A 12,418-nucleotide genomic window follows, 5' to 3' on the forward strand; every position below is an offset into this window, starting at 1 on the left:
GTTTCCATAATCACTCATCCTTTTGTCCTCGGCCAAAGTCTCCCTCTTTGTCCCCACGCCCTTCATTGTACCTGCTCTGGAGGCATCTCCCACCAGAGCCAGCACACCCCTGTGAGCTCTGCCCTTGTCCGCCTTTCCGGGGCAAATCAAACGCTGCCCTAGAGGATTTTAGGAGCAGCACCAGCCCAAAGCTGTGCCTGTCTCACCCTTTGGGCTCTGCAGTCCCCTCTCACAGGAAGGGGCCTGCCCAGCTCCTGCATTCCCTGGGGGATTCCCCAGCCCCACCGTGGGAACACCAAGGGGTTGTGCTCCAGGCACTGGGAGCTAGCAGCCGCCCCGCAGGGATGCCCGGCCAGCAGATTTACAGCCGAGGTACCTGCTCGGATATTTATAACCACCCTTTCTTGTTTTATGGCCCGGGCACAGCAAAACAGCCCCCTCCCATCCACACTGCCCCCTTCACCGCCCCTTCCCCATTTCCTCCAAAATATTTCATCATTTCAAGGGGAATAAAGTTTCCAGTGAGGGGAAACGCAAAGTCGTTCCCCGGGCCACGGGCTTTGAAATTGTACGCGGTGCGTTTGATGGGCTGCCGGGACAGGCCCCTGGTCCAGGTTCCCTTCAGATCACACCACGAGGCAGGAAGCACGATCAGCCCCTCTGAGTGACAGTTTCATTAGGCCACGGCCGGTGTTTTTCATTTTTCCGCTTTTTATTGCTGCTTTTAAAAATGCAGATAATGAGGAACATGCCTCTAAGCACAGGGGCCATCACTAATGGCTCCCAACATGTCTGCAGGCACGAGGGGGAGGGGGAGATGGGAGAGGAGGCCGATGACCTTATATATTTATATTTATGGTCCAAAAGCAGCCTTTTAAAAAAAAAAGTAATTAAAAAAAGCACATAAACCAGCCCTCCAGCAGCCAAGGGTGCTGTGCCTGTGGGGAGATGCAAGAATGGCTGTCACAGCTGATGCAGATTTTGGCTTTCCTGGAAGATTTACCAGCCAGGGCATCATTGTAGCTCCTCTCCCACCTATATTTGGGGTGCAGCAGGGCTATTGCTGGCCCCCCACTTGTGGCGAGCACTGGTAGAGCGGGAGGGGGTGGACGGGGAAGAAATACGATTAGATGGAGAAGGAAACTAAACCCAGCTCAAGTTTTATGGCTGATTTCCTGACCCACGCCTGGGCAGTTTGTGGAGGCACGACTGATGCTCCCCAGGTTTGTGGAGCTGGTGGTGCCAGGAGCTCTGGACCCACAGTCGGGGTGCACTGACCCACGGGTGAGGCTGAGCAGCCCAAGCACACCCAGGATTTGGGCTCACTGCTGGCTTGGCTGCTAAATCCAAGGGGTGCAAGTGCCACAGGCAGGATGTGGTTGCCTTCCCAAAGGCCAATGGCTGCACAGTGTCCATGAGGCTCCGCTTGGGGGTCACCACCCGCCCTGGCACGTGCTGGTTTTGCTCCCAATGAGGGCGAAGACCTGGTTCCCCAGACTAACAGGCTGCACTAATGCTCCTCATAACACGCTTCTCCTGCTTGCATGGGGCTCCAGCCAGCCCAGCGCAGCTGGAGGGGGTTTGGAGAGGCTGAGGGACACGGAATGCTTGGGAGGTGGGAGAGAAAAAGCCCAAAGGGACAGTTTCCACCAGGCTGGAAAGGCAGCAGAGTTGAACCCATTGATGTGTGACACCAACCAAGTTCCCTGCTGGACACTGCTTCTAAATCACTTTTTTATAATGTTAAACAGGGGAGAGACACTTCCAGCAACACGTTATCCTTGAGACGTTTTCTAATGGTAAATATTTTTGTTCTCTCTATCTCTACGAAGGGGTCTAACCGTAGATGGTCTCTCCTCTTGAGACCATAACGGGGCTTGGGGGCTGAGCTGCTGCGCTAACCGCATGTCTCACTAACCCTGCCCCACTGCTGCTTCCAAACCCTGCCAGGCCAGCCCGGGGCTGGGCTGGGGGACAGAGCAGGGAACCCTCCCCCTGCTGTGCTTGCATGAGATGGGGGCTCTCACGCTGCTTTGGTGGATCCAGCCCGGCGCCAGGGGTGACAATCTGCTTTCTGTGGTTACCCCCACACCCAGGAGGAGCTCACAGTGGGCTGCCAGCAGCTGTGTGGTGGGGAGGGGGATGCTTGTGCCCATCTCTGCGCTGTGCACTCCCAGTGACCCCTTCCTAGAGCCCAGCCGCTCGAGGATGGTCCCCTCTGGGACCTTCAGGGTGTCCCAGGTTTGGCCTCGCCTTGCGCAGTGGCTCTCAGCCCAGAGCTGCAGCAATGGCAGAGCTGCAATGGCCCTTTACAGGGCTGGGCACCTCCCCAGGGATTTCTTTGCATCCCCGTGGGGTCTCCAAGCCCTTCACAAAGGTAAGGTGATGCCTCTGCTCTGCCACCAAGGAAACTAAGGCAGAAGGTGCAGCAACTTGTTTGTGGTGAGGAATCTTGTTCCTGGGCGTGCGGGGTGCAGGCAAACTCCTGGCACATCCAGGAGCTGTGGGAGCTCAGCTCACCAGCCTAGGGAGCACAGGCTGCAGCTTTTGGGGGGTTCTGCAGAGCCTTTCACGCAGGGGTGGGAGAAGGGGGGTACCGCAGATCCATGCCATCACCACACTCCAGCCAGCCCAGCTGTAATCCCTCTGATTACCGTGGCATTATCTATCCCCTCTGGCTCGTGGGATCACACCCTGCTGAGATGGTCACTTCTCAGAAGGTGGAGGTTGAGGCCAGGGTGTCTGCAGTGAAGGTGCTGAGCAGGGCGAGGAGTGCCTTGGCACAGCAGTTGGGCAGTGAGACCAGAGCTGGGATGGAGGAGGGTGGAAAAGAGTCTGAGTGGGTGGGTGTGTGGGTGTGTGTGTGTGCAAAGCTTTGTCCTCTCCCTGCCTGAGCGATGGAGGCCTCACCAAAGCCCTGTGTGGTTGGTGAGTCACGCCAGGCTGGGAGCAGCCCCGGGATGCCAGCTCCGCCGAACAATTGCTGCTCCCGGGGGCCATTCCAGAGCCCAGCCCCGTGCCGCCAACCTCCTCTGCCTCACAGGTACCCCAGCAGCCCCCTCCAAGCTTCCTGCAAACCCACGACAGGGTCCCCCCCCTTGACAGAGGGGTTTGCAGTAGTGCTCTGGCTGTGCTAACCAAGCTCATACCCACTGCCCACCCTGGGCAGCTGCCCTGGGATGGTGGGTGGGTCTGGCTTTAATCTCAGGTGAAATTCCCAAATGTGCAAAGGGGCCAGGAGAGGTGCTGCAGTGCTGGAGGAGGCTGTGAGCACGGTGACAATATGCCCAGGGCACTACATCCCCTGGAGAGCTCCATCCTCCCTGCTGCAGCTGCTTCTCCAGCTCGATCCCGCTGGCAGCAGCACCTGAACCAAGCCAATCTTCTCATCTCAGTGGTGACCCTGTTAAATCAATCCTCCCCAGGCTGCTTCTGCATCAGCTGCTGGAACAAAGGCTGGCGTTAAACAAATGATTCCCTGGGCTTTCAGAAAGTTTCCCTTCCCTTGGCTGCCCCTTGTCCCTCGCCCCGGCGCCGCGAGGAGGGGGATGGCCCTGGCACGGCCGGGCCACGTGAAGCGCGAGGACCTGGCTGGAGGAATAATATCTGCAGAAATCCTTCCCCTGCCGTTAGGTTTTGTAATTGTGCTGGCGATTAATTTCATAAAATGGTCCCTTTTGTTCTCTTATTATGGGACATCATAAAAATAGCAGTGGCAAGACGAGCACAGAGCGATCCCAGCTCCCGAGCCCTCAGGCAAATGGTTGGATGCTTCAGTCATTCCTACCCCATGCGGTGCTTGCAAAGAGCAGGAGAACCTGGGATTTGCTCTTTCCAAGGAATTTCTTCAAGGCATTTTCATCTTGGGTTCCTTGAAGCCCAAATGCCTCATTTATCCAAGCAACCAGCCTTCTGAAAGGAATATTTTATTATCCTTTGTGAACAACTTATTGCACTTCAAACCATTGTTCTGGTGGTTAGGGTTGAAATTGAGGATTGATCTCACAGGGAAGCTGTCAAGCTGAAAATGCTTCATTTAAATTAGTGTCCCTTCTAGTCCTACCAGCAACAGCTGACTTTGATAATACTGAAATAATTAGCTTTTTTTTTTTTTTCAATTGGATTTTTTTTTCCACTGATGCTGCCTGCCTCTGAGTGTGTGTTTTAATTACATGATGTGTCTCCCAAATTAGCCTGAGACACTGGAGCAGCCGCCGCGCCTGAGCAGCGGGTGACGGTCAGGGACCGACGGCACAGGGTCACCCGTGGCTTTGTGGCTCGGTAGCTTGGTGGCAGCGAGGGGGACAGGACCCCCCTGCCACCCCACTGGGGGGCTGGGGCTGTGCACCCACATCCCTGGGAGCTGCAGCCTGGGCACTCCTGGCGGGGCCTGTGTCTGGCTGCTTTTGCACAAGTGCTATGGCTTCGTCCCTGGGAAATTGAATTCCTCCTCTTTGGAGCTGCCAAAGGTGGCCTCCATGAGGCCCTGTTTGTGGGGGACACCAGCCCCCATGTGTTCATTATTTCACGGCTCTGTGGCCTCCTTGCTCTTGTGTGAGAGCCAAGGGCGGGTTCCACGGGCTCTGCAGGGAGGTTTGTACCCGCTGCCACTCCCAGGCTGTGGCATGGGGGACATCTGGGTGGCGTGACTCCCCCAGCCTTTTGAACACGGGGCCCTCACGCCAGCCTTTCTCTCCCCTTGCCATGCAGAGACGTGTGCTGTGAACAATGGGGGCTGCGACAGCAAGTGTCACGACGCGGCCACCGGCGTCCACTGCAGCTGCCCCATGGGCTTCATGCTCCAGCCTGACAGGAAGACGTGCAAAGGTAGGTGGGTGTGGGTAGGGCTGGGGTGCTCACTGCTCACCCCTGGGTGCCTCAGCCCCCCGTTGTGTCCTCGATGCCCTTAGAAAAGGCTCAGATCGAGCTCAGCTCGACATTGCCCCCAGGGCTCACTGGCTTGGTGTTTGCATCAGTGGGGTGGGGACAGGAATCACCCCCCTGCAGGGGGACTGGGGTGCCTTGCTGCAGGCACCATGCTTGGCCCCATGCCGCTGGGAAGTCTATGGGGAGGAGCAGAAGGGGGTTAGGTCAAGTTGGAGGCAGTGGCGTAACCCTTGTGGGGCTAGTGGTCCCCACCTCAGTCTACCCCACCACCTCAGCTGCCCCAGGGGAAGGGCTGGATGTGCAGGGGATCCACACCTGCTCTGGGAGTGTGAGATCCTCTGAGGACACTGCTCAGCCAGGTCTGAGCACCACATCCCACATGGGGGAGAGCACCCCGAGATGCTGCACGTCCCACCAACATCCCCAACACCTGTCCCTGCCAGGCAGGGCAGTCCAGGCTGCTTTCCCTGCACCCCAAACTTGCCCCCCTCAGGGCTGGCCGGTGCCTGTGCTGTGTCTTTTGGCAGCTCTCAGAACTTGACCCCAGCTGAAAGGAAAGCCTGTCCCGCTGCTGGCTGCCTGTCTACCTGTTGACTGCTTCCAGAACCCGCTGCCCCTGGTATTTTATCAGAGCATCCAGCCCTCTCCAATCCTGCAGTTTCCAGCGACGTGCAATAACCCGGAGCCACGTCCCCTGTGTCTGGGGTTTTATTATGGCTGCAGGCAGGTTTACAGCTTGCTCCCTCAGAGTCATAAAAAGAAAGCCTCAGCGAGGCAGAGCTGCTGCCCCAGCACTGGGGGATGGAGAGACAGGCCGCTGCCTCCTCCTGCTCTCCTTCCATTTCACGGGTTGTTTCCTAACAGTAAATTTTGTGATTAGTGGAAAAACAAGAAAAACATCCCACATCCCAGCCTCTTTCCAGGTTGTTGGGGTTCTTTGCAGTTACTGTGCATCATCCTTTTTAGCTTTGTTAATGGTAGGAAGGAGATGGCGAGCAGAGAGAGGCAAGGGCTGAAAAGCAGTTACTTTGTTTTTGGAGGGGGTTCCCCTCTGGTTTTCTCTCTTCCTGCTGCTCCTGGTCCCCTAAAGCTGTGCCCAGCCCAAACCTGTGGCTCTGCAAACTCTGGTCTGGTGCTCTCACTCAGCTGAGAGACTCTTTTGGGGCTCCTGGCTCTACTCCGGGGGATGCTGAGACCTGCAGAAATTAATCATTTTGCACCACTTCCAAGGAGAGCTGAGCCCCAGAGTCCTGACCTGGCCCAGTGTCACACGTTGGCTCCTCAGATGCACAAAGAGAAAACCAGCAGCCACGTTCTCCTGCTGACCATCAGAGCCCAAAGGGTTTCCTCCATTTGCCAGCTCGTGGTGGGGACAGCATCCAGAGGGGAACACTGGCCAAGCATCCCAGCCAGGCTGTGACGGGTGTCCCTTGTCCCCCCCAGACATTGACGAGTGCCGGCTCAACAACGGCGGCTGTGACCACATCTGCAGGAACACGGTGGGCAGCTTCGAGTGCAGCTGCAAGAAGGGCTACAAGCTGCTCATAAACGAGAGGAACTGCCAAGGTAAGGGGCAGTGAGTGCCCAGGCCCCCTGCCCTGCCCCTCCCTGCGCTCCCATGGCTGCTGCTGCAGAAGTGCTGCCCCCGCTGCTCATTCCTCTCGGCTTTCCTGTGGACTGCATAGATCCTTCAGGGGATTAGTGTTGGATTTAGGCTCTGGTCTGGGGCTTAGCCCTTCAGTCTCAGAGCTGGGGACTTGTGGGCTCTTGCAGAGCGTCCCACTTCTTGGAGGGCAGGAATGGGGAGATGCCTCCTGCTCACTCCAGAGGGAGCTGGCTGCTCCATGCTGCTTCTTCCACCTTTTTCTCCCTGTCCCCCAACATCTTTCTACACATCCCACATGAAACCAGCCGGTCACTGTGCTGCCCCCGCAGCCCGTGGCCAAGGTCAGCACGGCAGGTGTGCAGGAGCGTTCCCTCCTGAAAACACATGGCCAGGGAAGGAGGGGGCTGGCAGGCTCCGGGGCTGCCGCTGCTTTCATCTCCGTCCAGGTTCTGTGCTCTGGGATTTTGACGTGAGTGCAGCAATTAACTTAATGAAGCCAATGAAATGATGCTCCAGCCCACCAGGTTGGGTTCACCTCCCAACCGGGGCCTCCCTGCCCCAGCGAGGTGCCCGCGGGGCCGAGCAGACATTGCTGGCACCGTCCCCGAGGCAGGACCTGCCCGCACAGCATTCCTGATCCCTCCCTGGCATCCTCCCGACCGTGGCATCCTCCTGATCCCTCCCTGCCCTGGACGGGCAGCAGCCGGCAGCTCTTGCAGCCCTCCCATGCCAGGGACAGGATGCTGGCCCTGTTTGACCCGTTTGAGGTGCAGAGGGGGCTGCAGGAGCTTGTGGCAGGGGGAAGCTGCTGCAGTGGGTGAGGAGGAGTTTGGAGGGAGGGAGGGAGCACAGGGTTCTGGAGCATCTTGGTGTTGGATCCCCGGAGCGTGCTGGTGTTGAATTCCCAGAGCAATCTGGTTCTGGACCCTTGGAGGATACCAGTGCAGGGTCCCCACAGCCTCCCAGGGCAGCCCTCAGCTTGCTGGAGCAACTGGAGCAGGAAGGGGACAGTCGCTGTGCCCGGGGCGGCCCCTCTGCCGTGCCAGCTCTCACCTCCTCCCCTCGCCTTTCCTCCAGACATCGACGAGTGTTCCTTTGACCGGACCTGCGACCACCTCTGCATCAACACCCCCGGCAGCTTCCAGTGCCTCTGCCACAAGGGCTACACGCTCTACGGGCTCACCCACTGCGGAGGTAGGGCCAGCTGGGTGCCGCCGGCCTGTCGCCCCGCCGGGGTCGGGTCAGCCCCGCGGTGCCGCTGCTGCGGGACGCCTGGGGACACTGCCCACCCCCAGGGCCCGTGGGGAGGGTCGGTTCCACGCATACCCCGCGCTGAGGCCAGGCAGGGAGGGGGCTCACAGCCAGACTCGCTGGTGTCTGCAACTTCAAACAGAGCGACAGGAACAATTTGCGACTTGTCTGCAGCGGGAGAGAGGGAGAAATCCCCGCCGTTTTTGGCAGGGAGCTGTGACGGGGTGGGAAGGGGAACATCAAAAGGTTTTGATTTAAATTTCACAAGGCAGATAGCTCCCAAGGGCGGGGGCGTGCTGCGCCCGGGAAGCGGGGAGGTGGAACGAAACATGCTTTGCAGGGGCTGCCGGAGCGTGTTGTGGCAGCGGTACCGGCGGCCCGGGATGACGAAGCCCGGGTGCTCCAGTGCTGCCCGGCTGGCGAGGGCCAGCGACCCTCCTCATAGTTCTAAACTATGCAGTCAGCGTGAGCCAGAGCAGCCCCGGGGACTGTCCCGGGGTGGCCTTGCAGCAAAGGGATTGATGGCTCTCGGCAATGCCCCGAGTGGGGGGGAGCTGGGCAGGGAGGGCCGTGACAGGAGCAGCTCCATCCCTGACCTGAAGGATCATTTCAGGCCAGGGGGTCTCTGCTGAAGAGCAGGACCAGGGCTGCTGAGCTTTTTGAGTTCAGTTTGTAAGCGCTTCCATGTCGGCTCTGTCTGCTGCCCCCCCAGCCTACGAGGGGCCAGGGCCGGGCTCAGCCTGGACAGGCTGCACCCATCCCTGCCAAGCCCTTGGGGACACTGGGGGTCTGGCGTCCCTTATCCCCATGGAGCCGGCACTGCTGCAGGGAGGTGGCACTGCTGGAAATGCCCTGTGGTGCAGATCCCCTGCCCCAGCTGAGTTTGGGTTTATCCATCCAGAATCCTGGCCCTGAGACAATGCAGTGATTCAGTGTCAGAGCCGAGGAGTCTCACTGCCCCTCACCCACTGCCTCTTCCTTTGTCCCCACAGACATCGATGAGTGCAGCATCAACCGGGGTGGCTGCAAATTCGGCTGCATCAACACTCCTGGCAGCTACCAGTGTACCTGCCCTGCTGGCTGCAAGCTGCACTGGAACAAGAAGGACTGCGTGGGTACGTCAGGCCAGGAGCCAGCACGGCTGCTGGGGGAGCTGGGGGCTTTGGGATGCCAGGCTGGGGTCCCTATGCTATGCTCTGGCACCTTCTCCTCCTCGGTGAATTCTTCCATGAGTTGGAGGGCTCAGGGGTCCTTCGTGGGTCTCTGAGCTGTGCCAGCCATGGGCATCTCTGATTGTCATCACCAGCTGGTGCGTGTCCCTTGGAGCTGGTGAAGTGCCTGCCAGGTTCAGTGCCACCACGGGCCACCCTCACCTGCAACAAGATGGGCAAGAAGGACAGCTGTGCCCTTTCCTGCACCTCCAAGGCCCGATTTCTGCCAGGTACTGGTGCTAGTGCCACCACCAGCATAGGCAGGGGGATCCCCATTTCCCTGCACAGCCCAAACTGAGGGGAAAGGAGTGGCTACACAGGTGGAGTGCAATGGCTGAGCGAGGGAGGGAGGGTGTTGCTCAGGGGGGCTCATTGTTGGGTGTAGATCCATGGGACAGGTCCCTGGTGCAGGATCTCCATGGCAGGGTGCTGGGCATCATCCCCCCATGGCACAGCCGTGTCTGCCCGCATCACCCTGGCAGAGCCAACTCCCCTTACTCCCTCACAGAGTCCGACAGCAGCTACACGGTGAGCTGTGGGACCCCCGTCCTGCGGCAGGGTGGCCAGCACAGACCCACCAACAGCAGCCAGCAGTGCCTCGGTAAGGGGGCTCCTGGGGTGCCCACGGCTGCCACCAGCCTGGCTGGGCCGTGCCAGGTTGCTGAGCACTCACCTGTTCTTTCAGAGACTGTGGCTGCACCCGTCAAGCAGAAGGCCTCCTTCAAGATCAAGGATGCCAAGTGCCACCTGCACCCGCGGACCAAGGGCAAGCAGGAGGAGGCCGGGAAGGCGCAAGGTGAGGTGTGATGGTGTGGGGAGCCGGGGGTGCCTGTCCCCCAGCAGGGATGGGGTGCTGACCTGTCCCCTGTGCACAGGTGGCTCGGCACCGTGCTCTGACTGCCAGGTCACCTTCGTCAACCTCAAGTGCGACTCATCCAAGAAGGGGAAGGGGCGCCGGGCTCGCAACTCCCCCAGCAAAGAGGTGACACGCATCACGCTGGAGTTCGAGGCGGAGATCAAGCCCGAGGAGATCACAGGTGGGCACGGCACTGGCCTGACCCGTCTTGGGTGCAGGATCAGGAACATGATACCATCCCCATGCAGCAAGGAGAGATAAACCGGTCCTCATCTTGCACTGGAGTGGCATGTGCTGGGTAGCACTTACGACTGAGCATTTGGGGGATGGTTTTAATGCTTCTGGGCTTCCCTCTCCACCCCTCCCTTCTTACTGCATCCCTGTTTCCCCCTGTACCCCCATCCCCCTCTGCACCGCCCAGCCAGCTGCAACCTGCACTGCCTGCGACAGAGGGTGGAGAAAAAGCTGAAGTCGGCCATCAAAGCCCTGAAGAAATCCATCAACCAGGAGCGGTTCCTGCTGCGCTTCGCAGGGATGGAGTACGAGGTGGCCCGGAAGCTGAGCGTGGCCCCGGAGCGGCAGGAGAGCTGTGGGCCGGGCCAGCAGCGCCTGGCCAGCAAGTGTGGTAAGGAGCGTGGTGGGGTGACGAGGGGACCCGGCGGTGACAGCCCCCGCAGCATCACCGACGCCCCCCCCGGCTCTCAGTCAGCTGCTCGCAGGGAACCTATTACCACGGGCAGACGGAGCAGTGCGTGCCCTGCCCCCCCGGCACCTACCAGGAGAAGGAGGGGCAGCTCTCCTGTGACCTGTGTCCCCGCGGCGACACCTTCGGACCCATAGGAGCCACCAACATCACTGGCTGCACGGGTAAGGAGGGCGCAGGGCTCGAGGCACACTCGGGGGATGTCCAGGGCTGCAACCTCAACTATTAGCCAGCAGGCAGGAAAGCCTTGAGCATCCCCAGGGCCCACAGAAGTTGCTCTTTGGGGTGTTTATTATTTAGGGGGGACCCCAGGAAGGGCAGCACTTGCTCTGGGTATACTGCTGCTGCTGAGGCTGAGGGGGAAGAGGATTTGGATATAGGGCAGGAGAGCCCCAGGCATGTGGGATGCCAGGACTGAGCAATGCCTGTGCCTGCAGGTCAGTGTCCCCCTGGCCAGCACTCTGCTGATGGCTTCAAACCCTGCCAGCCGTGTCCCCGTGGGTCCTACCAGCCCGAGGTGGGACGGGCGCTCTGCTTCCCCTGCGGCGGTGGGCTGACCACCCGCCACGAGGGAGCCCTCTCCTTCCAGGACTGCGACACCAAAGGTAGGTCAGAGCTGGTCCCCAGGAAGGGGCCACCCGGCAGGGCTGTGCCAGCAGCTGACACAGCCCCCTGCGCTCCCTGACTCCCCAGTGCAGTGCTCCCCTGGGCACTACTACAACACGAGCGTCCACCGCTGCATCCGCTGCGCCGTGGGCACCTACCAGCCTGATTTCCGGCAGAATTACTGCATCTCCTGCCCTGGCAACACCACCACCGACTTCGACGGCTCCACCTCTGTGTCCCAGTGCAAAAGTAGGCGAGCTGGGGTGCAACAGAAGGAGGGGGACAGATGTGGGGGTCCTCCTTCAAAAGTATTTAAAAATCCTGTAGAGTTTGGGGTCATTTCAGTGCTTTGTGCATGCAGGCAGGCATGGGGGGTTCCCTAATGGGACACTGCCCCTCTTGCCCAGTAAACCACCCCCAGTGGAACACTCCCTCCCAGTGCCCCCATGCTGCTGGTTCCCAGTTGAACCAGTCTCCCTGCCTTGCAGACCGGCAGTGTGGAGGGGAGCTGGGTGAGTACACGGGCTACATCGAGTCCCCCAACTACCCGGGGAATTACCCCGCCAACATCGAGTGCACCTGGAACATCAACCCCCCGCCCAAGCGCAAGATCCTCATCGTGGTGCCGGAGATCTTCCTCCCCTCCGAGGACGAGTGTGGCGACGTCTTGGTCATGCGGAAAAACTGTAGGTAACCGAGCCGGCCGCGGTGCTCAAGGGGAGGAGCTGGGGAGAAAAAGGTTGGGGTTTGGCAGATCTGCCTTCTGCAAAGGGAGAAAGGCTCATCCCCGGGCAGCAGGAGGGGAATTATGGGAATAGGGTGAGTGGGGAGATGAGCAGCGCCCTGCTGTCCAGGTGTCTTGCTGGATCTCAGGGAGATGTGCATGGGCTGGGCTGCACACCTGGGCCTCAGCCTTCATTTTGGGGGTTAAAAGCCCCATTTGGTGCTTTCCAGAGCAAGGAAGGAATAGCAATCCCTGGTATGCAACATGAGGGTTAGGGAGGGGCTCAGCCTTGTCCAGCACAGACAATTCCCACCCCTGATGCCACCCTTGACCCCATAAGGCTGGGAGTAACTCTGCTGATGGGCAACCAGCATCCTGTGTGCCCTTGCTGTTCCCTGCAGCCTCCCCATCCTCCATCACCACCTACGAGACCTGCCAGACCTATGAGAGGCCCATCGCCTTCACTGCCCGCTCCCGGAAGCTCTGGATCAACTTCAAAACCAGTGAGGCCAACAGTGCTCGGGGCTTCCAGATCCCCTATGTCACCTATGACGGTGAGCACGGGGCATGGGGA

General features: G+C 59.6%; 1 protein-coding gene across 1 annotated transcript in view; it reads left to right on the forward strand.

Annotated features, from left to right (window-relative positions):
- The window catches only part of SCUBE3 (signal peptide, CUB domain and EGF like domain containing 3), a 31,901-nt gene that overhangs the window by 16,147 nt on the left and 3,336 nt on the right, over positions 1–12,418 (forward strand). The window contains exons 7-21 of the mRNA XM_066204185.1: positions 1,752–1,799; positions 4,711–4,827; positions 6,331–6,453; positions 7,571–7,687; positions 8,737–8,859; positions 9,051–9,185; positions 9,464–9,556; positions 9,641–9,751; positions 9,831–9,992; positions 10,233–10,436; positions 10,517–10,678; positions 10,952–11,119; positions 11,208–11,369; positions 11,609–11,806; positions 12,246–12,398. Of these exons, the coding sequence (XP_066060282.1) occupies positions 1,752–1,799; positions 4,711–4,827; positions 6,331–6,453; positions 7,571–7,687; positions 8,737–8,859; positions 9,051–9,185; positions 9,464–9,556; positions 9,641–9,751; positions 9,831–9,992; positions 10,233–10,436; positions 10,517–10,678; positions 10,952–11,119; positions 11,208–11,369; positions 11,609–11,806; positions 12,246–12,398 (2,076 nt within the window). The remainder of the gene's footprint in view (positions 1–1,751; positions 1,800–4,710; positions 4,828–6,330; positions 6,454–7,570; positions 7,688–8,736; positions 8,860–9,050; positions 9,186–9,463; positions 9,557–9,640; positions 9,752–9,830; positions 9,993–10,232; positions 10,437–10,516; positions 10,679–10,951; positions 11,120–11,207; positions 11,370–11,608; positions 11,807–12,245; positions 12,399–12,418) is intronic.

This window comes from Chamaea fasciata, unplaced genomic scaffold, assembly GCF_029207755.1.
Source record: "Chamaea fasciata isolate MVZ Bird 193981 ecotype frontalis unplaced genomic scaffold, bChaFas1.0.hap1 SCAF_25, whole genome shotgun sequence".
In the NCBI taxonomy this organism is placed as follows: Eukaryota; Metazoa; Chordata; class Aves; order Passeriformes; family Sylviidae; genus Chamaea; species Chamaea fasciata.